At 45.8% G+C, this 23,797-nt stretch overlaps 8 protein-coding genes across 8 annotated transcripts; 5 read left to right on the forward strand and 3 right to left on the reverse strand.

Annotated features, from left to right (window-relative positions):
• Positions 1–598: 598 nt before the first annotated feature.
• I203_102655 (uncharacterized protein) lies at positions 599–2,975 on the forward strand (the record flags this gene model as incomplete). The annotated part of the gene is made up of 14 exons (XM_065517149.1): positions 599–775; positions 831–930; positions 989–1,146; positions 1,208–1,218; positions 1,275–1,463; positions 1,520–1,686; positions 1,744–1,901; positions 1,980–1,994; positions 2,059–2,164; positions 2,222–2,319; positions 2,383–2,426; positions 2,620–2,631; positions 2,762–2,876; positions 2,946–2,975. The coding sequence occupies 14 exons, from the start codon at positions 599–601 to the stop codon at positions 2,973–2,975; spliced, it is 1,380 nt and encodes a 459-aa protein (XP_065373967.1).
• Positions 2,976–3,723: 748 nt separating this feature from the next.
• Positions 3,724–5,943, reverse strand: I203_102656 (uncharacterized protein; the record flags this gene model as incomplete). The annotated part of the gene is made up of 10 exons (XM_019146946.1): positions 3,724–3,859; positions 3,927–3,992; positions 4,053–4,335; positions 4,412–4,669; positions 4,734–5,054; positions 5,112–5,353; positions 5,412–5,514; positions 5,570–5,617; positions 5,675–5,744; positions 5,806–5,943. 10 exons carry the CDS (start codon positions 5,941–5,943, stop codon positions 3,724–3,726), a joined length of 1,665 nt encoding a protein of 554 aa, XP_019003496.1.
• Positions 5,944–6,652: 709 nt separating this feature from the next.
• I203_102657 (uncharacterized protein) lies at positions 6,653–10,206 on the forward strand (the record flags this gene model as incomplete). Its single annotated transcript, XM_065517150.1, has 16 exons — positions 6,653–6,830; positions 6,911–7,029; positions 7,091–7,253; positions 7,307–7,357; positions 7,419–7,429; positions 7,479–7,814; positions 7,878–8,087; positions 8,162–8,229; positions 8,311–8,368; positions 8,413–8,600; positions 8,681–8,872; positions 8,934–9,042; positions 9,119–9,363; positions 9,450–9,498; positions 9,570–9,638; positions 9,697–10,206. 16 exons carry the CDS (start codon positions 6,653–6,655, stop codon positions 10,204–10,206), a joined length of 2,556 nt encoding a protein of 851 aa, XP_065373968.1.
• A 211-nt stretch (positions 10,207–10,417) lies between these two features.
• On the reverse strand, positions 10,418–13,414 carry I203_102658 (uncharacterized protein; the record flags this gene model as incomplete). The annotated part of the gene is made up of 16 exons (XM_065517151.1): positions 10,418–10,477; positions 10,551–10,814; positions 10,893–11,140; positions 11,221–11,354; positions 11,406–11,476; positions 11,535–11,589; positions 11,660–11,708; positions 11,810–11,831; positions 11,906–12,228; positions 12,282–12,328; positions 12,378–12,396; positions 12,466–12,902; positions 12,963–13,041; positions 13,106–13,154; positions 13,215–13,239; positions 13,311–13,414. 16 exons carry the CDS (start codon positions 13,412–13,414, stop codon positions 10,418–10,420), a joined length of 1,986 nt encoding a protein of 661 aa, XP_065373969.1.
• A 602-nt stretch (positions 13,415–14,016) lies between these two features.
• On the forward strand, positions 14,017–14,671 carry I203_102659 (uncharacterized protein; the record flags this gene model as incomplete). Its single annotated transcript, XM_019146949.1, has 2 exons — positions 14,017–14,331; positions 14,390–14,671. 2 exons carry the CDS (start codon positions 14,017–14,019, stop codon positions 14,669–14,671), a joined length of 597 nt encoding a protein of 198 aa, XP_019003499.1.
• Positions 14,672–16,071: 1,400 nt separating this feature from the next.
• On the forward strand, positions 16,072–18,174 carry I203_102660 (uncharacterized protein; the record flags this gene model as incomplete). Its single annotated transcript, XM_065517152.1, has 5 exons — positions 16,072–16,092; positions 16,468–16,543; positions 16,619–16,658; positions 16,730–17,150; positions 17,224–18,174. The coding sequence occupies 5 exons, from the start codon at positions 16,072–16,074 to the stop codon at positions 18,172–18,174; spliced, it is 1,509 nt and encodes a 502-aa protein (XP_065373970.1).
• A 203-nt stretch (positions 18,175–18,377) lies between these two features.
• Positions 18,378–20,866, reverse strand: I203_102661 (uncharacterized protein; the record flags this gene model as incomplete). Its single annotated transcript, XM_019146951.1, has 12 exons — positions 18,378–18,514; positions 18,597–18,819; positions 18,884–18,898; positions 18,969–19,081; positions 19,135–19,203; positions 19,281–19,521; positions 19,700–19,764; positions 19,840–19,928; positions 20,013–20,115; positions 20,203–20,362; positions 20,676–20,772; positions 20,835–20,866. 12 exons carry the CDS (start codon positions 20,864–20,866, stop codon positions 18,378–18,380), a joined length of 1,344 nt encoding a protein of 447 aa, XP_019003501.1.
• Positions 20,867–21,128: 262 nt separating this feature from the next.
• On the forward strand, positions 21,129–23,658 carry I203_102662 (uncharacterized protein; the record flags this gene model as incomplete). The annotated part of the gene is made up of 17 exons (XM_065517153.1): positions 21,129–21,148; positions 21,193–21,217; positions 21,283–21,428; positions 21,513–21,566; positions 21,628–21,736; positions 21,802–21,813; positions 21,867–21,918; positions 21,978–22,049; positions 22,124–22,188; positions 22,257–22,275; positions 22,338–22,358; positions 22,425–22,561; positions 22,641–22,720; positions 22,793–23,040; positions 23,095–23,310; positions 23,366–23,511; positions 23,584–23,658. 17 exons carry the CDS (start codon positions 21,129–21,131, stop codon positions 23,656–23,658), a joined length of 1,497 nt encoding a protein of 498 aa, XP_065373971.1.
• Between the last annotated feature and the right edge of the window lie 139 nt (positions 23,659–23,797).

A 23,797-nucleotide genomic window follows, 5' to 3' on the forward strand; every position in this document is an offset into this window, starting at 1 on the left:
TACACAAACCATCCCATCGTATGTCAGAGAACCAACATCTAGAACTATGGAAGACACCAGTTCTTGGTCAAAGAGACAATGTGTCGGATCGAGGGATGATGGAGTGCTGCGATATGTTTACATAGGCTGCAGGCGGGGTACAATAGGACGTTGCTGCTTGGGCTATACTGAGCCCGGGACAAAGGTGTCACATGTCATCGTCCGGGACAACAAAACCTCGGGATGAACATTCTCGCCAGACTGACCGTTCCGACCTTCGCCACATCTCACTGAGATGAAATACGATCAAGCGAGGCCCGAGATGTAATATCCCACACGTGCATTATCCGGCCAAAGAGTGCGATGCTGTCAAATAAATTTTTCTTGCACACGGACGGCGGGTGAAAAGTACCGATCACCGATTTCCCCGTGAACCACTAATGAAGCCTTATTCACCGAATAAGTAATGAGCCGAACACATCCTACTGTGTCTCTTTCACTTTATCAAATAGTTATAACATCTTTATGTCCACCTGCAGAGCTCAAGATGTAGACAATAATATACTTGTACACCAAGATAGAGATATACATAGCGACATAAATAGGAATACCAGCGACAATGACCATCGTAAGCTCAAGTCACGGATACTTGGCATTCAGAGGGGAACCAACCGCTTACCTGTTTCGCCAGGCTCCAGCATTATCTACGGACTTCTTGTTTGGGTTCGCAACAGCCGCAGCACAGATCGAAGGTGGTGGGGCTGAAGCAGAGAAAGCATCAGGAAGAGGTGATTCGGTAGGTGAAGTCACCGCTTGAGTTTAACCTGATCCCTAATCTCACATTGTCGCAGATATGGGATGAATTCTGCGATAGACCGGGGAATATCAGGGATGGTTCACATGTTAAGAGGACCTGTAACCACTTGGAGAAATATAAGGAAGACATCGCTTGTAGGCCCACACAAATTGTTTGTGACTCGTAGTAACTTAGAAACTGACAACAATGTAGTGATGAAATCCCTTGGAGCGAATTCCTATCGATTTTCCATTTCCTGGCCTCGAGTGATACCATTGGGTGGAAAAGGCGACCCAGTGAACCAGAAGGGAATAAACTTCTACAATAATCTGGTTGACGAATGTCTGAAAGTCGGTCTTGTGCCTTTCGTCGTGAGTAACACCGGTGGACGTACGATGAAGCGAGATTCAGCTGACGTATGGCTCTCTACAGACATTATATCAGTGAGCGAGTTCCCACAGGGGACATATGGCATCTCGCTGATACGGTGCATTCTCAGCTGGGATCTTCCCCTTGAATTGTTCAAGCGTTATGGAGGATGGTTGAACAAGGAGAGAATCGTCGAGGACTACACTTACTACGCTAAAACCTGCTTTGAGCTCTTCGGAAATAGAGTCAAACACTGGTTAACCTTTAACGAACCCTGGTGTACTGCCGTGCTAGGACACGGTATCGGACAATTTGCTCCGTGGGTTCCGTAATCTGCGTTTGATTGATCGTAACTCACTCTCTCCTGAATTACAGGGGTCACGTATCAAACACCGAACCTTGGATTGTCGGTCAAAGCTTGATGATTGCACATGCATCGGCCTCCAAGCTATATATGAGAGAATACAAGGCTAAACAGGGCGGTATGATCGGTATCACCTTGAATGGAGATTGGACAGACCCTTATGACGAGTCTCCCGAGAGTAAGTATCGCATGAATCAGGTCTGAACAGGGGCTGATCATCATGTGTTTTGTACAGATGTCGAAGCTGCGCAAAGAAAGATGGATTTCGCCGTGGGATGGTTCGCCGATGTTATCTACCTTGGACGATACCCTCAGTCGATGATTGATATCCTAGGCGATAGGCTACCACAATTCAGCCGTGAAGAACTTGATCTGCTGAAAGACAGCTCGGAGGTGAGTCCATATTCTAGATGCCTTCTCTCCCGTGTCGAGAAGTATCGAAGAAGTAGCTGAGAGGTCTAAGGGAATCAGTTCTACGGCTGCAATGTAAGTACCATATGCCCACAAGATTTGAAATGATTGGCTCTAACCGACTTTAATACACGATCAGACCTACACTACCAATACCATCAAAGCCACCCGAACAAAGGATGAGTTCGCGGGATACACAACAATGGCTTTCGATAAACCTGATGGAACAGAGATTGGCGTCAAATGTGAGTTCTATCGTTTTATGCACATCCACATGAGAGAATTGATGAAAAAGATTACAGCTCAATTAGGATGGCTCCGTGATGTGCCTTGGGGATTCAGGAGATTACTGAACTACTTGTATCAACGGTACAACAAGCCAATCTACATGACTGAGAACGCAAGTCATTTTGCTTTGTAGTGTCATTGGATGACTAACGTCCTTCCATGTTCCGTCAAATAGGGGTGGGCCATCAAAGGTGAAAGTGCCCTCAGTCCAGCAGAAGCGTGAGTGAAACCATCACTTGCACATTCAGTATCCATTGCTGACGATCATACCAGTATCCGTACGTGTCACACAAGTCATATCATCGCTCAGATAGCTGACCGCAGAAGCAGATGATGAGGGTCGAGTCCAGTACTATGACGGTTATACACAAGCTTTGAAAGAGGCCGTACAGATTGATGGCGTCGACGTTAGATCGTACTTCGGGTAAGTCATACCAACCAGGACATACAAAGACTTCGTGACTGACTTATGAGACTATGCTCAGCTGGTCGTAAGTACGAAGAATTCATATATGGGGAATAGATAAAGCAGCAGATGCTGATTTCATCTACAGCTTCATGGATAATTTCGAATGGGCGTCCGGCTTAGTCCCACGATTCGGCAGTGTCTATGTCGACTATGAAACGTTTGAGAGGACACCTAAAGATTCGGCGACGTCTTTGATGAAGGTATGCTCATTCGGATTTCCCTCGTCCTATTCGAAATCATCTTCCACTGATACTGCTACCGCACTATAGTTCTTCAAGGATAACATTTCCACTAAGTGAGTTGTCCACCAAAGAGCAGATATACTCAAAGGAATAGAATATCTTCTTGGGAACTTTGGTATATTGTATAAGTTTATGCATGCTTTTGAGGTTGTGACTGAATGGAGCACTTGAAAAGCTTCTTCTGTACTGAACATCAATTGGATTCGGCGATCTTGATAGTGCAAGCCATGACGATTAGTCCTAAGTATAAAAAAACCCCTCGACCCGTTCTGAGAAAGTCTTCTACGATACGTCTTGATCTATCAAATCTTTCAGTCAGTGAACTACAATTTCACGGGAGCGGTATCTTGCGTTAAGGTTTATACATAATCCCACCAACTTCGATCGAACCTTTCGTAAGGCAACTGGAGGAAATATCGAAGCGAACAACAGAGGAGGGACCCAAAAGAAACAAAAAAAAAGAGAAAAACCCCGGCGAGAGACAGTGTAATGGATTCAAGTAGCTAGTCGTACCCGTAGAGAGTTGACATACGAAAAAAATCGCTACGTGGTTGCATTGAGTAACATTCTTTATCAAAATTTCATGTATCCTATATCCGACAGCCAATGAATATAAAAAAAGAACCTGAAGCCTATAAAATCGTTGTTGTGATTTCCAAAGAAACACCGTTTATGAAGACGAATAGAAATCAAAGTAATTCAATGACATGGAAAGAAACAAGAAGAGACCGAAAGGTGCGAGGGAAATTAAGAAGTCATAATTTGTAGTCAATTGGAAAAGGTGAGGCGAAGAGTACTGCGAGGTCTAAGCCTCGACTTTCTCTACTACCTTTCCGCTAGATTCTATGACTACCTTGTCGACCTTGAGGGAAGCTTTTACCGGATTGGGCTGGCTGTACACCCATTCGAGTTGTTCGATGGTCCTATCTTGTGATTCGACACTAGAAATGCATCATCTTGACGGTCAGCATCCATGCAGCAAGTTGCATCGCGGATTATGCGGCTTACCAGAACAGGTACCATAAGATAGCTTCGATAACATCCCATCCGACGAAGATGTAAATGTATTTATAGCTGATCAGCCAGATCAGCCAACGCACCAGACCTGCTTGGTTGAAAGGTTCTGCTACTCACCCGATATTCCTAAGAGCGATAGGTCCACAGAATTGGTTGATGAACCCCATACCGTTGACGACGAATCCGTAGACCGCCAATCCTTTAGCTCTCATATTGGTGTCAAGTGCCTCAGAAGGTAATACTCCTTGGAGAGGAGTGTAAGTGAAGGAGTTGACCACGTTGAACAGGAAATACGCTGCGAGAGCTCCTTGTGCGACACTCTTAGTGATGTTGCCACTCTGGGTTTGAGAGTCGAGCTTGGCAGACAGACCAGAGTTGATCGCCAATGTGATAGCACAACCTATATGGATATCGTGGCCAATCAGCATAGGTCCTAGGCTTGATATCGATGCTACTGGCATCATAGTTTTACTCACCCAAGGTACCGATGATTAATACTGGTCGTCTGTTCATGACATCCGTGAGAGATACAGCAGTAAGAGCACCAATGGCCGAGACAACAGAATTGAGCAAGTTATATGCGAGTTGTTTCGATACACTGGTAACACCCAGATTCTCGTAGATGACAGTGTTGAAGTAACCCAAACCATTTCCTGAAAATTGGCCAAATACACCAATCATGATGACTTGAGCCATTCTCCATCGACCATTGTGAGTGAGGAAGAGGGGTCGGTCTAGATTTTCTCGACCATGATAAGTCTCTTCGCTTGGTCACCAAACGTGGTAGATTGTACTCACAATCCCACCAGACTTTGTCTATACTATCTGATCGGATGCCTTCTTTCATCTCTTCGATTTCGAGATGGACCAACTTAGAGTTGGGATCATCCGCACCATGGTATCTGACCAGGAACTCGACAGCTTCATCCTCCTTTCCATTGGCCATGAGGTATCGAGGTGATTCAGGGATGAACCATACACCGATGAGGACGATGAGACAGGCAAAGGCTTGGAAGATTAGAGGCAATTGCCAAGAGAGGTTGGAATCGATGTTGTTGCATCCGTATGTCACCGCAGCAGCAGGGATGGAACCACCGAACCAACCACAATTGTAGAAACCTTGTTACAATGTCTAATCAGTACCGCCGATAATCTCGTTGTTGATTGTAAACTCACCTGTACATCTTCCTCGCCAATGAGGAGGAGCAATCTCAATGGAGTATGCAGGCGCGGCGACTGTCATGATAGCTATACCGAAGCCAAGGACGAATCGAGCAACGACGAATTGCGGGACGTGCTTTGAGGTAGCTGCGATTATCATACCGACAATGATGACGATACTGCCGCAGATCATGGCCTTGCGTCGTCCAAATTTGTCGGAAAGGATGGCAGCCAAAGGGGCACCAACCATGGCTCCGCTATCATCCCGAGATAGATAAGCTTATGTCCAAGTACCGAGTTTATGGCTCAACTCACACAGTATATAAAGAGAAGATGACAGAGACTTTGGGACCAGTTGTACCACTGTGGAAAGTGTTTTGGAAGTGAGGCATAGCAAGAACGGCCGTCATGAGGGAACCTGTGCGGAGCAAGTCAGCAAGATGATCTAGTCCAAGTGCCGACGATCTACTTACCATCGTAACCATTTGCGCACGCGCAACAGAACGAGACAAAGACGGCGACTGGTAGTGCAAGTCAGCGAAGATGATAACTCCAGGTAGAGCCTGTGAGATGCTTACAGTAGAGGTGGATGGATCGTTTGCTCCATCGAGGGATTTGACTTTCGTGGATAGCAGCATATAATTCGGCCTAAACGATGAAACAACGTCAACATCTGGGGTATATTTGACAAAGGCGATGATGGACATACATTTTTGACATCTTTGACTTGAGCTCCAGGTTCCACAGTAGCCTTAGGGACATTAGGCAAAGTATCGTGATGTTGATCAAAGGTCTTGATATCCTTCTCGTGCTCACCGGGATGTGAGATCACTTCGTGAAGCGACATCGGTATATAACAGTTAAGTAGATGAGACGGTTGGTCAGTATGTACTGGAGGAGTGTTTTAGTATCTTGAACTTGTTTGCTTGAGAGCTTGAGGATTTCGAAGTCTTTGAGAACATGATATAATGGCTAGCTTCTTATACTTGCCAGCAACGACGATTGAGAGGTTCGACTTCTGAACATTCCTTTGAAGAAATCAACCGATGCGTGATGAACGGGCCGTGAGTGTTGCGTTTTGCGTTTTGCCTCCAAGTGTCATGGCTTATTTCATGATAGCATGATAGCGCGTTCCCTTCCGTAACAGGGTAACAGCCCCGCACGAAGCCCCAAAAGGGAACAAGGTACCATCAGATCAATTCCGGTCAATTTGATGATCAGGTGAGTCAGCGTTTGCAATGATCGGGATTAAACTCCGAAAAATTGCGAAAAAGACTGCGTGTGAGAACTTTGACAAGTCACTGAGCATACTTGCGCAAGCTTGCCTCAAGATCAGATGTAGCGAAATCTCCCAGACTAAATGGGCCGAGAATTAGCCAGACATCGAGCAAAAAGCTGGCTGCCAAGCAGTTGTCCCGAGGCGGACCGTACCGTAAGAGCAGACGCGTGTCTTACAGATAACATTCCTTCGAACTTCATGTATACCGAAAGTCGCTCGAGTGAATGACTATGTTCCACTCTTTCGTACATCAGGCAACAATCACATTACGCTAAAAATGCTGAAGACCTCTTTGAACGAAGGTTGGACGTTTAGTCAAGTATCATCTGAGCACTGCCCAGACGTCAAGGAATCATGGAACCCTTGCTCACTCCCAACCTCGATTCACGTCGAGCTGAAGAGACTAGGCAAGATACCTGATCCGTACAAGGATCTGAACGAGTGGAAAGTACAGTGTGCGTCTGATATGTGCTATGTGCTATGTGCTATGTGAAGCTGTCTTATATGAATCAGGCTGATTGTATGTCTCCAACAGGGATACAAGAAGCAGACTGGACATTCAAGACTCAATTCGATGTTGACAAATCGCTCTTCAATCATGAACACGTTGATTTGCTTCTAGATGGACTAGACACCTACTGCACGATCACTTTGGTGGGATATACACTTGCCTTACGATCTCCTGGATTGTCACTGATGACGATGTCGAGGATAGAACGGTGAACACATCGCAAATACCGAGAACATGTTCTTATCGCATCGGATCGATGTCAAAAGTGTGATCAAAACCAATGACAACCAGCTGGAACTGCATTTCAAAAGCCCCTGGTACGAAGCAAGAAAAGCTCAGGCCCAGAATGGTGGTCCAAAGCCACTCTGTGAGGCTGATTGTTGTTGAACATGACAAGTGCAGGTACTGATTGGTTTTTAGGGAACGGCGCTTCAAACCGTCTCTACTCTCGTAAGGCACAATATGGATGGGGTGCGTAACGTTGCATGCAGTTGCTCAAACGGCTTCCACTTTCGCTGACGAGATTTCATAGGCTGGGACTGGGTAAGTACGTTACCGAGCTAGGATAGCAGCTCTTACTAGTCAATCGCAGGGACCAGTCATGATGACTGTTGGACCCTGGAAAGGTGTTCACCTCGAGGTTTACGATGTACGACTTGAAGATGTACGCATTGATACGACATTAACAGGTCAGACATACGATACTGCTACTTTGACGGCAGCAATCTCTCTCTCTGATAAGCAAGAGAGGGACTATCTACTTGACTTCACTTTGGTAGACTCGAATAATAACATCATTCGATCTGCAAGGAAGCATCTCGCTTCTGAGAAGCTGAGGTGGGATCTGGGTCAGGAAGCCAAAGGGTGGTACCCTCGAGGATATGGCGATCAGCCTTTATACCGTTTGGAAGTGGAGTTGAAGGATCGGGTGGGTGCATTCTACTCCAAGAACGCACTTGTAGTGAAGTTGCTAACTCGAATGTATATACAGGGTGGACATACACTAGACATGATCACAAAGAAAGTAGCATTCCGATCGGCCCAAGTTATTCAAGAGCCACTAGAAGGACAAGAAGGGACCAGCTTCGTCTTTGAGGTGAATGGGATCCGTATATTCTGCGGTGGCAGTAATTGGATTCCAGCAGATTCGTTCTTAACGGACATTGATCCAGCAAGATATAGGGCTTGGGTGAATCTGCTTGTAAGTCTGACTTCTGTCTACGGCTACCGATTCGACGTAATGGGCTGGACAGCTAATGTACAATTCATTTGCAGGTCAAGGGTAATCAGAATATGCTGAGGATATGGGGTGGAGGGCTATACGAAGCGGAAGAACTATACGAGTGAGATCAACCACACATTATGGCAGAAATCGCCATTGACAGACTTGGTCCTCTGTTTCCTTGTTTTCTTTGCATCTATAGTGCATGCGACGAGAATGGCATTCTAGTTTGGCAGGACTTCATGTTTGGTTGTGGACTGGTAAGTGTATCTTATCCAATTTATTTTGCTGATTTAAAATTCAGTATCCCTCTTACCCAAAACTCAACGAAAGTATCAAAGAGGAAGCAGAGCAAGCTGTGACTCGTCTCAGGGACCATCCATCTGTGGTGATCTTCGCAGGCAACAACGAAGATTATGCTTTGGCCGAATCAATTGGCGTGATGGACTATGAGGATAATTCAGGCGATTATATGAAATCGAAATTTCCAGCGTACGTAGTGTACTGTCATCCTTGAGATTGATTTCTGTCGATTCTTAGAGAGAATATGTAGCTGATGTTCGAGTATCAAGCCGACATATTTATGAAATCCTCTTACCAGAAATTGTAGATCGACTCTCCACCATCTTCTACCATCGAAGCAGTCCTTACGGAGGAAAGAGTTCTTCTGATCAGACGGTTGGTGATATACATCAGTGGAACGTGTGGCATGGCACTCAGGAACCGTGGTCGAACTGGGATAAGTTGGCGGGTCGATTTGTATCGTAAGTGTACCAGGTGATGCCGCGAGGATATGTCCTGATCTTGTTATTTCCCTGGTCGCAGTGAATTTGGTATGCAAGGATACCCTAACATACGGACCGTCAACGAATGGGGCGATGATAAATCCCAGTTGTTCCCTCAATCAAGAGTATCAGTCAATCACAATAAAGCTGTAAGGATCTTCACATTCAATCTCCAATGCTATGCAGACGCACATCATCACTGATCATGGCTGCTGTACTGTACAGGACGGATTTGAACGTCGTCTTGAATTATACCTAATGGAGAACTTCCGTCACGCCTTTGACATGTCAAGTTATATCTACTATACCCAGATCATGCAGGCTGAATGTCTGTCAGCAGCGTATAGACTGTGGAGGAGGAATTCCAAAGGTCGAGGGAAAGAATACACCTCTGGAGCATTGGTATGGCAGATCAACGATTGTTGGCCTTGTGTGTCTTGGGCTATTGCAGATTATTATTTGAGACCAAAGTGAGCAATCGATTAAATAATCAATCCGTCATCACCAAGTCATACAACCTTGCAAACGTTGATCCTGATATCTACTGAATGATCAGGCCTGCGTTCTTCACAATTGCACGAGAACTTAAAAGGTTCACTGTTGGAGTAAGTGTGCCCTAATTATATATGCTCTCAAAGTTTCAACCACTAACCAGGGCTCGTGTATGTTCGAACAGATCACTCGGAAACATGCCAAAGTATATCGAGATAAATCCACTTCCGCATTCTTCGAAATCAAAGAACAGGTAAGATACTTTCGTGTCTCCTGAGTATGGCCGAACACTAATTTATGACAAACACCAGATGGAATTATGGGCATGTAATTCGACTCTCGAATATGTGGACGTGAAGGTCGTACTTGAGACTTACAACCTGAACACCAAACAACGCGATTGGAAAAGCTTTGATATTCAACTTGGACCGAATGCTTCCACGGAGATATGGCAAAATATCGTACCAGGTCAACCCACTCGGACCGATGACTCTCAAGTGCCTGAACCGATCGTCGCCCAAGCCCGTTTATACCTGACTGATAAGCCAGATCAAGTCGAAGCTAGATTTTCAAGCTGGCCCCAGCCCTACAAATACCTTACATTCCCTGAACCTGGTCTTAAAATCGATGTCAAGGGGGATGATGTGATCCTCTCCTGCGAGAAACCGGTAAAAGGCTTAGTATTGGACGTTGAGGGTGAGGAATGTGCATGGTCGGATCAAGCGCTGGATTTGTTCCCTGGTGACGATCAGGTAGTAAGAGCAGAAGGTTTGAACGGGAGGGACGTTATGTTCCGATATCTTGGGGATGGATCCGCGTAGAAAGTATATACATGATTTACAGACTATATGGAATGATGTACAGATCCCCAGGAATGACTGTCCCGATTGACGCCGCTGATTGTCCTAATTTTCCCAAAAGCAATCGTAGCAATTTCTCTCTGCTTATACAGTGAATAATGTAGCCCTTCAACCATGCAAATCCACCATTAGTCACGAGATACTTCCTCACCCTATGATGTCTGCCGAGGACTTACCAGTAATCATCATCATTCATTCCAGCAATCTCATCCGGCACTCCCATGAATTGTTGCTACACGATTCCCGTGTCTACCCGTCAGCCAAACATCAGGTTTGATAATTCTAAGAATGACCACCCCACATACCAGCTGAGCCATGAAATCCGGTTGATCACCTTCACCTAACAACGTTTCTCCTGCATTTCCACTACTGGTTCCTACTTGATCTCTCATCGGAGACCCAGCTTTCGATTCCATCCCTATGGCTCTTAGCGTTCTTTGGACGAATCTTGCCACATAGGCTGGAGCAGTGTTGACCTCTGTTCCGGATGCTCTGGTATATGCTGTGAGAATACGTTGGAGAAGAGTGATGATGAGTAGTTTCTGAGTTATGCTGGACAGATGGAATATCTATGACCACCAGAAGACCATCAGTGACTTTTTTTCCTCATACCTCAACGAGAGTGATGCATGTATAGCTTCACTAACCTTTCGCAATAGCATGGTAAGGGACGATGCCATGACCGAGCTAGTATCCTGCATAATTTCCAGATCACCATTGTCCGCCACGGCATCTATTTCATCAGTAATTCTGGAAGCGTAAGACAGACAGGCGTCAATCCTGATGGGATCGCTGGGTGAAGCTTCAAGATAATGTCTCTTGAGAGTAAGCATGAAATCGAGGGTAGCCCATAGACCGACATGTTCTTTCTCGTATTCAAATCCAGCCGGAGGAGCTACAAGATATCGTGAACATCAACTCGAATTACCGGCATCGTCATACTGGCGTTCACGTGTGATGGTTTCCTACACTCACCCTCCTTCCTCCAGTATCTGCTCAACAGAGCCTCACATTGCGCATGTACGCTTTCCAAAGCCGCATCGTTATATGCCAGAGACTGGAAGGTGGAATCGCAGATCGCGCGCCACTGATCTTTCAGTCTGCACAATCTGAAGTGAAAGGTATCAGTGTCGTAGCTCATTGTATCTGACCAGACTTACTCGATTGACGAAGCGAGATGTAGATCAACCGAAGGACCTAGGTAGACATGCTCTCTAGCCCAGTTACCTGCCTATAGTCGAGACTTCAGCAAGATGGAAAATATATCAAGAGGTATTTGAGTCACTCACATCCATCACATGGTTGGGCTGTATTGCGAATGGAAGACCATATGTTTGACTCAGCCTGGTATGATTTATGTCAATCATCAGTACAGCCATACTCCACTTTGGACATACATGATCAATGAACTCACGATCGGTCAAAACCTTCTCGCCGATTAAAAGTCAATTGCTTATCCTGATCTGATAGATGAAAATGATGTTACTGACAGAATAGACCTATACAGACAGCAAGGTAAGCGATGTCAATGGGGATATGAAACTTCACAAGACATTGGACTCACACATCCAAGTCCTCTCCGAGTTCTAATGACAAAACAACCTTTAATTAGAGACATCTTTCATGGGAATCAAGCATATCATGCGCCAGTACGACTCACCAGAATCTTCCTCGCAATCATCTCATCCTCTGGCAAAGGCTGTGTCCTGGGTATATGCCAATAAAGCTGATACCCCATCCTTATAGCTATCCCAATCTTCCTCCACGAAGACGTATCAGCCGGTAATTTCCAATACATCAATATCATAATCGTCTGCGCCACCCCGACATCGGCCGTTCCATTGTTGATCGCTCTGCTGAGCAGCGTCTGAGTATGCGATAAGAGGGTGGCGTGCAGGTCGGGTCGAGCGAATTTACTGGCGGCTGCTACGACGGCGCTGAAGAGGATTGTAGATGTTGATCGGAGGTAGGAAAGGGTGTGTACTGTGAGGTGTCGTCAAAATCGATGGATGATACTACCGGTTGAATGGACTCACATTTGGCATCCAGTACGGCTACCAGATGATTCAGCCGATCGTGAAATCTACTGTCTATCAGCACAGCATCACCTTCAATCAGAAGGGCCTACTCACAGCTGTACCAACGCCCTTGCTTCACTTTCCGACAGGATCATCAGATTGACTGACTATCAGCTCGATTTCTGCCCTAAGTTTCACTCACCTGGATCATCTCTCGCTTCTCCATGTGGACTATCATCGTCCTCTACTTTCGTATGCTTCGATGTATAATTCAGGAAGAACGGCGAGCTAGGCCCGTGAAGCTGTATGGGACGATCTGCGGGATCCAGATACTCCGAGATATCAAGATTGCGATTGGTAGCGCTCGCTTCTGCTTCTGATGATCGTGGTGAAGGCTGTACAGCTGGGTATACATTGGTACTGAGCCGACGATGATCTGGACTGAGAGACGGGTGCTGGTGCTGATTGAGGTTCTGTTGATGAGACGAGGAGTACGAAGAAACCGAAGGTTGTATGTTGGTATAGCTTGAAACAGGCTGATTCAGGTTCATATCTAGAGCATTGGGTAGCCGAATAGGGCGGATGGAGGATGAAGAGGATCCGGGAGGTAATGACATGGGTGGAGTGGTGTTATTGACTCTGAAATGGAAGCAATATTACTTCAGGTCAACGATGACACTAGAGAGGGGAGTGTCTCACCCGTTACTACTACTCTTTCTTGGTGGTCTTCCACGAGGCTTGTTGACAGCTGGTGGTGTACACGCTAATCCATATCGCACTGACAGAAATCTCTTTCAGCTCATGACATGAGCAAGCTCTCCATGAGAAGTCCGTCCACTTACGACATCGCATACAGGCATGATCCAATCCTTCATTCCGTAGACATCTGACCTGGAGATTCGAGATATCAGTGAGACATGGCATACTGACTCATTGCCTGCCTGGAATCACCTTGTTGAATCTGCATGCGGCACATCTATTGAGTAGCAAGCCCGGATCAGCTTCACATACCTCTTGATATGTTCAGACAGCCAAGGAGTAACCCACGCCAGCTTTGACCTTGTTGAGCCGGTCCCGGTTCCAGTGCTCAGAGCGTTCCCCACCGCTACTTGACCTGTGCTCGTCGAAGATGAAGGATGGACCGCAGACATGTTGCCCGTTGGTGATCATGCAAGTGCAGCGTGTCCATATGAATTTTCATGAGATCTTGATCAACATCACGTTCATGGACGGTTAAGCATAACCCCAACCCCTCATCCCACCTTAGACCCCCGCCTCCGGCCGGCCCGGAGTATCAGTTCATCTCCATCTCCATCTCCTTGTTCTCATCCTCAGGCACACATACCGATGCTCGATCACCCCCAATATCCATGATGGTGAAGTGTCGCTAGCAATAAATAGTATACATGCCAATGATCCGTGAAATCCGGTCTACTTCACGTACAGCTTGCTGATCATGGTTGGAGAAGACCACCCGATCAGATGCGGTGCAAAGCGAAAGGACCTAAGAAGGGGTATCTCAGTTTTTAGCTTCTTTATCAGTGTATCTATACGTCACCTCGGACTAGTCGTCGGTGGTCTCGGTGATCCCGATAGCTCACTCCAAACACGACTTCTTTCTTGGCATCAGTCCGACGTGTATCCGCTATCATGATGCCTAGGTACAAGTCCGACATGTCAAGGTATATAAGGCGCAAAATGCGACTAGACAATGTGAGATATAACCCAACACACCTCACATCTACACTTCAACATGTTATATCCAATTCATTTATTGACGATCTTAGTGCTTTTGATCTCACGAGTCAATTCACTGCCTCATGCCACCCCTCGTCAAGATGCTTCTTCATCCAACACCACCGCTAGCTCCGCTACTATTGTGGATGAGACTATAGTCAACAAGCTTGAGGGTATCCGATCCCGATGGGGCATGAAAGGTATCAATATTGCCGTTGTTGCTTCGCCGGAATATATGGGTAATAAGACGGGCAGTAATCAGACTGGGTGGGCCACTCAGAGTATCGCACTAGGTCAAGCTAACAGATTCGGTGATGCGTTCGATGACCAAGTGAGTTTTGGAAACCATCTTGGCATGACAGGAAGCTGGTCTTCTAACCGTCCTTCAGACCTTGTTCGCCCTCGGTTCAAATTCCAAGCATTTCGCTGCTGTTGCTGTTGCCCTGCTCATCGAGAATGGTACTACCCTACCGGATGGTCAGCCTCTCACATATAACAAGACTCTACCCTTAACGAGTTTCAACCCTCAACGAGTCGACATATATCATGCCTCATGCCAATATGTCTCCCAAAACAATTTTAACATGCATTCTCAATACAATATCTATTACTCATCATCAAGGGGCGATCCCAATCGATTTACCGTTGTCCAGACACCATTACTTCCATGACCTTTGTCTTCCTCCTCACTGATTTCGCCCTCCTGCTGCTCCTCCTCTTCTGTCGATCCTTTCTTCTTCTTCCTCTTTATTTCAACTTCCTTGGCCATCTCATAGACATGTTCTGTAGTAAAGCAGTGCCCACCAACGTTCTGAACTGATACACCATTTGTCCTTCTTTTCTTGACCGCCAATACCTTCCTGAGCTCGACATTCTCCTTGTCAGAGGCTGTCTTTTCAGTGCTGACAGTTTCTAATTTCGAATAAAGATCAACAACGCGATCTTTGACTTCTGGAGACATAGTGTTGGCATGTTTGGCGAGGAAAGAATTCTTCTCAATAGACAATGTGGCTAAGGGGGTGCGAGTAGGTGTCTGAGGAGTATTGACTTGTTGAGGGCCGCATCTAAGACTGTATGTGGAATATATGGGAAAAGGCCGGTGTATCTCCAACCTTTTCGAATATTCTCTTCTGTCATAGCTTTTGATCGAGCAACTGCCAAGTGTCTAACCCAGGTGTATCGTTGTATCCTTGAAGAATCATATTGAGCAAACCGATTGACTTCTTTTGCCATAGCTTGCTTGAGAGAGCGAAACACACCAACATCTAAAGGTTGAGTGACATGAGAGGAATGGGGCGGAAGTATCATAAGATCAATGGCGTTGGCCATGCAGAATGCAATGAAGCGAGCCTGCACATGGCTAGCATGACCATCAACAATAAATAGTCTTCGTTGATCAGGATTGGCAGGTATTGTGTTGGGATGGAATACTTCGGTTAACCATTTGAATGCAATTTCGTTGTTTGACCATCCTGATTTACTGACTGCCCAGTTCCATCCTCGAAGCTGAAGGTTCTCTGGGAGCCACCCTGTGTTGAAACTTCCTTCTGATTTGAATATCACAAGAGGAGGAAGAGCTGAACCTACAGCATTGATACATTCGATTGTTGTAACCCATTCTTGTCTACCAGGTATTGCGCTTGATGGCTTCTTATTACCTCTTCTACTACCTATCTTCTCTCCTTGCTCTATAATAACTAATACTCGAGAGCTTTGTGTTTCTCCTATAGCATATCCTGTCTCGTCCATATTGTAGATGTTCTGCGGCAGGTAATGATTGGCATCATATAGAGACTTGATTTTGCAAAACCAAGGTGTCAAAGCATCGACTGTAGTTGCTGTGAAGCGAGTTGCCTGTATCTTTCGAGAGAAGACACTATGGACCTGGGGATGGCGCTTTCGAAACTTGGCAAGCCAAGGATAGCCCATGGGAGGTGGTAAACATGGCTGGAGCTCATCTGGGATGAGTGCAAGAGTGATTCTTCTCTCTCGTATTTCGTTTGCAAGTTCTATGATGATTCCAGGCGAAACAGGATGACCAATGGATGCTGATCGATCGAGGTATTGGATAATGCACTCCTCTTCAATAGTTGTGAGTAGCTGGCGATATTCTTGAGCTTGAGGGCGAGTCAGACGACCTGCAAGATGATGATTGAAGGTTGTCAAGGGAATATCATTGTCTTTGGCAAAAGTGTGTCTGCTTGGTTGTTTGTCGGAAGGGAGGGCGGTCCAAAGAGCAAGAACTCGCTGGATGTGTTCTGGAGACGTTTGATCTGGTTTTGTAGACATTCGTACTATTGAAAAGTCGAGTTCAATGGATGTTCTCAATACAAAATAGCGATACAGATGATCAATGAAGATTTAAAGATATCATTTTGCATAGAAGGTCTGTGAGGTTGATCCGTGAGGTTGCACGGACTCGTTGAGGGTTGAAACTCGTTAAGGGTAGAGTCTTGTTACCACAAAGGTCAAAGACGCGATACCTGAATTTGGCCTGTTGGATGAATATGCTGGACAAAACGCGGACATAGTGGATCTTCTGTGTGAGATATTGACCTCATCGTACATGTCAATTATTGGCGAATTGCTGACATATTACCTTGTAATTTCATGTATAGGTATGCGATCAGGACTACCACGACATGACCACTTGATGGGGTGAGTCGAACGAAATTGATTATGACCCATTACCGGGCAATAGTGAAATGCTGATGTCATCCCACTGTTAGACTCGAAGTCGATGAAGTCATCTCTCGAATGAAATATCTTCGACCATCCACTCCATTCCGACACGATGGTCAGTACCAAAGTCTTCACTACATCGTCATGGACAAAGTCGTCTCTACGCTTACCGGTACCTCGTTCGTCGATTTCGTCAAGACTCACATATTTCATCCCATCGGAATGACTCATACATACTATAATCACACTCAAGCAGTCGAATCGGGCCTCAAGATTGCCGACGGCTTCGTACATGAAGATGTTGATATTGCGGGTTGTACGGCTGCTTCGGAAGCGTACATCGAACAAGGTGGTAATGCAAGTTTGATACCCTGTGCTGGTGAGCTGAAGAGTATCGGTTGGTGGGATCGTACGGATGGAGTCAAGATCGCTACGACAGGAAGTGCCATAACCAACAGTCAAGACATGGTATGTCCTCGAACTGAACATCTACCAGCGCCACTCTACAACTTTTTCGAGCTGATGATCGTACTCATTTCAGTTCAAATGGCTCCAAGAGGAACTCTCTCCTGCTGTACTTCCTCCTCCTATCATACCCGCGACAACCACCAGTCAAACCGTACTCACGAAACAGCCTGTCATCCCAGGAATAACCAGTGCCTACACCTACGGTCTCGGTCAGTACATCTACACCTATCGAGGATACAGCATCAACGGACACGATGGGTCCGTCTGGGGTCAGCTCAGCCACAATACCGGAGTACCAGAGGCTGGAGTAGGGTTCGTAATCATAGTCAACGATCAATCATATGGCGAACAGATGTGCACAATTGTCGAGCAAATTTTACTAGATGCATTGTTAGGCTTATCAGAGATCAATTGGGAACTGAACACATTTACCGAACTTGCTGGATCGGCGGAAGGTCAAAGTATCGAAGGAACCGACTCTTCATCCACTTCTCAAGATTCTTCTTCTTCTTCCAACTCATCTACCACTTCCATAACTTCATCTTCAGCCGACACGAAGGCTACCGCCTCTCTCCGTCCACCTCTCGGTGCGGAATCCGTCGTAGGATCTTACTCTGATGAAGCATATGGTACATTCAATATCCAACCTGTAGCCAGCCTGGAAGACGCCGATGCTCTTCTAGCCATCAACAAGAGATTCACCTTGCTTGGGCAGACTCTTGACAATGATACGTACTATTACCAAAACACGGACTCATCATCCTTCATCACGCACTACATCTTCACTCCATTCGACGGACCTATCTTCAATGTCACTGCCTCTTACGTGGCACCACTTTACCCCGATGGGAGTCAAACGAGGAACGGATCAACACTTATTACCTACGGGCCCGGTTCAGCGGTGTTCAAGGACAACGGTCTGGGGCTTTTTGGTATCTGGCAGTCTGGTAGTGGTGTGGCAGACCCTCAGGTTGTTGAAGATGACGTAGAGGAAAAGGCTGAGGTATGGTTAAAGAAGATATGAAGCAAGGTCATTTACTAGAAAGGAACAATATCCTTTGTCTAATTAGTCCCATGTTCATCAACAATCAACAATATAATCATCGTCTATAGCACCTAATCTCGCCCAAATGCATATATAATACACTGTGTATCGGTAAGTAAGTGGTCAGATCTGACGCAGCTTGCAATCGTATACAGAAGGATGAAACCGGGAAGATTTGAAGATCAATTCCAATATTTGATTTTGATCCCTGCTACCTCGGCTTCTAGCTCATCTCGCTCTTGTCCATCTTTACCTTGTCCGGCATCAGTGATATCATAAACATTTTTGAAGATGTGCTTTTGACGCTCTTCCACCCATGCTACGGTAATAACTCTTCAAATCAGCATCTGGCTGACTCATACTATGTATATAAAGTGATCATCACGCGTCAGAGAACTTACTTCCTACGTCCAAAGGATCCTTCCTCTCTTCAAGTGGCTCATATACACCTTCGCGCTTCAATAATGGGCTGTCTTTGACAACTTCCACTAGAACATTATTATTGGGTCTGATGAAGAATAGTACTCCCAATCGACCCAGATGCCTTTGGTCAGCGGGAGGTACTGAAACACGATGAATGGAAGACTTGAAGTATCGTCCAGATAACAAAGAGAGGGTATCGGCCTGGAAGGAAGTTTATGCAGATGAATGTCATGGTCGCAGTACTCCTCAAGTGAGATCAGCTTACGATGTTAACAGTGATCTGAATTGCTTAAAATATCAGCTCTTGTACTACAGATTATAACTCAAGGGGAGTAAATTTTCCGACTCACAGTACCTTTTACAGGCCTAACCCATCTATACTTCCCATCATTATTCAGCACTTGAAGACCAGCCACCGGCTGTCGGAAGAGTAAAGTGATGGATCCCAGATCGGTATGTCCAGCTGCATAGCATTGGTCAATGTCGAGCCTGCGGCCCGTATATACTGTCACTCACTGGAATAAAGCTCTTGAGCCTTCTTGTTAACATCTTTATCTCGAGCTGTATACGGCATATATCGAAGATCTGTATTTAAATGTTCAGCGACCAGTCAACCTCAGATAATTCCTTCAGGTCGTCAGTCAGAAGAGTTGATGACTTACGATCTTCATCTCTCGTCTCGTAGTTATGGCGTTTTACGAAATACTCTTCATCCGCCAATTCAAGGACCAAGGCAAAAATCACCAACAGTCTTTCGATCACATTACGATGGATGGTCTTGGCGAAATGCTCGATTGTATCCCAATTGTCCTGGACTGGTCGAGGATGCGCTTCTTTGTCTGGGAAATGTGAGGTGAACTTCGGTATGTTATCTAACACATACGAGATATCAATCTGATGATTCTCACAGACGGATTTGCTCGGTGAGTCAAGCAAGCAGTGACTTACAGCTTTGGATGTTGTGCTTTGGATCATACTCATCGACATCAGGTCTAAAACAGTTCGAACGATATTTCAGTGACCGGACGGTCATGCAGCGCGTGATCAATCAAAGTAAGATCGGTCTCACTCACTCATATACAGCAGGACCTGTGTATCCATTATACGAGAATGCTTTGGTATCTACTCCATATTTTACTTTCTCACCTGAACACAGATCAACGATCAATAGTCGTCCTCGCGCTAAAAACGCCGAATCTGTAGAAGTCCAAAGACACTTACTCAGCGGTAAATCGAAGATTTGTTTACCGATTGAAAATTGATAATCAACCTCTTCTTGGGATAGTCCAAAATTCGATACGTAAAAGAATCTATATTTCCCAAAGGAAGCAGTATCTTTCAGTCAGTTCCGATTTACTTAGGTGCCTGATGCTAGGCAGAGAAAGCCTTCTTACCCAACGTTATGTACCGCATATTTGAACTGTTTGGCCAACGCTTCTTTCCCGCCCGGGAGGTCAAATGTGGACAGATCGAGGTTGACGAGCTCTGCCCAATCAACTGTATGTGAAGCACAAAACATTAATGAGTTTGTGAACCTGGTGCGCTATACCATGTCCCGACCAGATCATGTTGTATGCCACTCACGCGATTCAGTTGTCTCTGGGGTAGTCGAATATGGTTCATATAAGTTCTTGGTGGTGACAGCTGACGGGGCTTGAGGTTGAGGGTCGATTATGGACGCTTTGGCTTTACTCTTGTGTGATAGATGACTGGATACTGAAACTGTAAAAGCAATGTCCGTAATCTGTATTTAAGGATGAACACATGTGTGTCGTATATGGGTTGCAACCATTCCACGGATCTTCCTCGGGGGTTCTAGGCTGTCAGCGCCATGCCTCTCTGCGGAAAAGCAGTGCTCGGAAGAAGCATATCCATCCTTATCTATTCCAGTGGCTAATTGAGTGAAAGGTTATTGCGTGATTCATCATCATCGTTGATCTTCTGCTGTCGAGTACGGGTGAAAAACATTTCGGATTCACGGATTAGACCGATAAAATGGCGCGGTTCTTATTTTTAGCTTTGAGAGACCACGTTGACTTGGCAAGTTCAACCTAGACGCTCGGGCCACTTCGACAGGTGGCGTGCTCCCCCTTCTTGTTCTGTTTTGCGAAGTCCGTTATTGGTTGTTCGTGAGCATTCTCCGAGGCGCAGTCACTGGTCATTCACGGACTAGCTACCATGCCTTCTTCCAAAGCCCATATGTGCGAAGTGGTCACGGTTTCCCGAAGCACAAGGTCGAGCACGACATAACGTAGATGAATCACGCAAACCAGTGTTTTATAAGTTCTATCACTAGTTTTTATTCCGAATATTTGAAACCGAAAACATCCAAAGACTTTTGAGAATTGGGTGAAGACCATATAAAGCATGACCGAATCTGACAAGGTCGACGGGAAAGGGATAGGATACTAACAATTCGGGACTAACGAACATATATCGTTTTGATAACTTGTGAATAAACTTGGTATCACGGTAATTTGGTAACACGTCCGCAATCGATACCTCACAACATGCGAAAGACGAGAAGGAGGTAGATGGTAAAAACCTCGCCGAGCTCGAAGACCCATTACTCAGCTTCGATGGGGATGAAGCAGGACAGGTAGGTTGCCCCTCAGCTCTTCATAGGTGAATCGGAAGTTGACTCCAAATGACAACGTGTCATAGTTTATGAGAAGTGTCAACAGTCAGAGTGTAATCGATCAAGCCACAGAAATCGATTATAAAGCACTGGCACGAAAACTCGACAAGAGGCTGATTCCTATCCTTTTCTTCACCTACGCTTTGCAATGTATCGATAAGAGTTGTCTTGGGTGAGTGGGAGCCCCGTTCGCATCCTTCGAAACATCCCGCCATACTTGCCCAAAGATTTGTATTGATACCGCATCGTGCCACAGATATGCAAGTGTGTTTATCCTCTCCAAGGATCTAGGATTGAAAGGCAAACAGTAGTGAGTAGTCTGCTCGTTAGTCGAACCCAAGAGTATATACTCGCTTACGTGATATATTCAGCTCCTGGTTATCCTCTTTGTTCTATTTTGGTTATCTCATCTGCGAATATCCGACCACCCTGTTGTCGCAGAAATTCCCTCTTGGTAGATTCATCGGTTTGGCTATTGTTGTAAGTGATCTGTCTACCTCTACGGGTTTCGTGGCTGCCACACACTGATCTCGAATACAATCCAGGCTTGGGGTGGAGTCCTCATTGCCACGGCTGGTGCCCACAACCTTGCAGGCATGGCGGTATTGAGATTCATCCTGGGCGGCTTCGAATCCCTCATCACCCCTACATTCATCTTGATCGTGAGTGGATGCGCTTTGTGACAAAGGGAGAGCGGACCTGACCTGGTTATAAAATTCAGAACGGATTGTACTATACACGAAAGAGCAGGTGCTCAGAACAGGAGCTTGGGCGGCAGCCAATGGATTTGGATGTGAGTTCCCTCCCAAGCCAGTGCCCTCAATGGGTAGTCGATATCGTCTGGCAGTTGACGCGTGCCGTGTTCAGCTATGGTTGGAGGCATTATTGCTTTCGGTATGGGTCATGTCAACACTGGCATCTCGGGTTGGAAGGTGAGTGTGTCATTGACAGGTCCTGCCAGGCAGTCATGTAGTCATGGCTAACGGGTAGTCCATATCAGTGGATCTTCGTAATTAATGGTATGTGTATAGATTGGGTTTTCAATAATATGTCGGTGTAACTAATCCCGATGTCATTCTAGGTTTGATCACCGTAATATGGGGTAAGTTAGCACTCATCGATGTTCTGACCACCTTGTTCTTGGCTCATTCCCATTCATCTCCTACAGGTGTCCTGGTCTTCCTCCTACTTCCACCTGCTCCGATGCATGCCAAGTTTCTCACGGAGAGTGAGCGTGTGTTGGCAGTTCATCGAATTAGAAGCAACAATACCGGAATCTTAAATCGACACTTGAAGTGGAGTCAAGTAAGTCAGCGACTCCATCTCATGATGCCACTGCACCATAGTTAAGACATCCAGACTGACGATCAGTATATATCCTCAGGTGCGAGAAGCTTTGAATCCCTTCGAAGATCCCCAAGGTCTACTGTTATTTTTGGTCATATTCTGCAATGAGGTTTTGAAGTGATTAAACTTCCATTTGAAACTAGTTGATGCCATACGAACCATTGCTTATGATATATCGCTTCCTTACAGTGGTGGTTTCGGTGCTTTTGGGACACTCACCATCAAAAGTTTCGGCTTTAACTCTCTTCAATCGACTCTTATTTACATTCCTCAAGGATTCATCAACATGATCTGTATTTTATTTGGTGGATGGCTTGCTCAGAAGATCCCCAATGGTCGAATCTACGTTTCGATTGGTATGCTGGTACCTACCTTTATTGGATTGCTCTTGCAAATCGTGCTCCCTCGTTCGAACGTGGCGGGTTTACTGACAGGAGGTGAGTACAGCCTTGGTAACATCAGTCCGCTCAATACACTAACACGGCGCTCAGTATATCTGTTCCCGCCCTTCGCTACTTGTCTGTTCATCTGTCTCTCCTTACCCGGAGTCAACAGTTCGGGCTATACCAAACGAATCACATTGTCGTCCTACGCGTTCCTAGGGTACGCTTTGGGTAATATCAGTGGACCATTCATGGTGAAAACCGGAGAAACTCCAGCCTACAGATCAGTGTTTGTTGCCGATATCATCTGTATTGCTCTTCAAGGTGAGCACATCAGTTTGCCTAAGTATTTGCATCATAACTGATGAAGGCGAATCAGCTGTCTTCTTGGTGATCCTCCGTATCTACTATGTCAGAGAGAACAGGAGGCGAGACAAACTCTTCGCGGAAGGTCAGGTTCAGAACAGCCCGGACGACGAGTTTGCCGACAAAACCGATCTTCAGCTTCCTGGGTTCCGATATGTGGTAAGTTCACACTCGATTGGTAAAGATGTATCCGGATATTGCTGACTATGGACGAAAGCTTTAACGCGAAAGTGTTGCGAATACGCCATTTGGCTGACAATAAGTGGCTGGTCAAGTGAAGGAACAGATCCCGATTACGTGGATTGATAGCCACTGAGCTGCTGAAGACAAGATCTGTAATTATCAATACCCATGACGTGCATGAAGGGCGGCGCATTGAACGATCTCCATGGCTCGGATGCTTGAAAAAGTATGAGCCCGAGTTGGTGTTAGAAGCTGTATTTGA

This window comes from Kwoniella mangroviensis (assembly GCF_000507465.2).
Source record: "Kwoniella mangroviensis CBS 8507 chromosome 1 map unlocalized Ctg01, whole genome shotgun sequence".
Lineage (NCBI taxonomy): Eukaryota > Fungi > Basidiomycota > Tremellomycetes > Tremellales > Cryptococcaceae > Kwoniella > Kwoniella mangrovensis.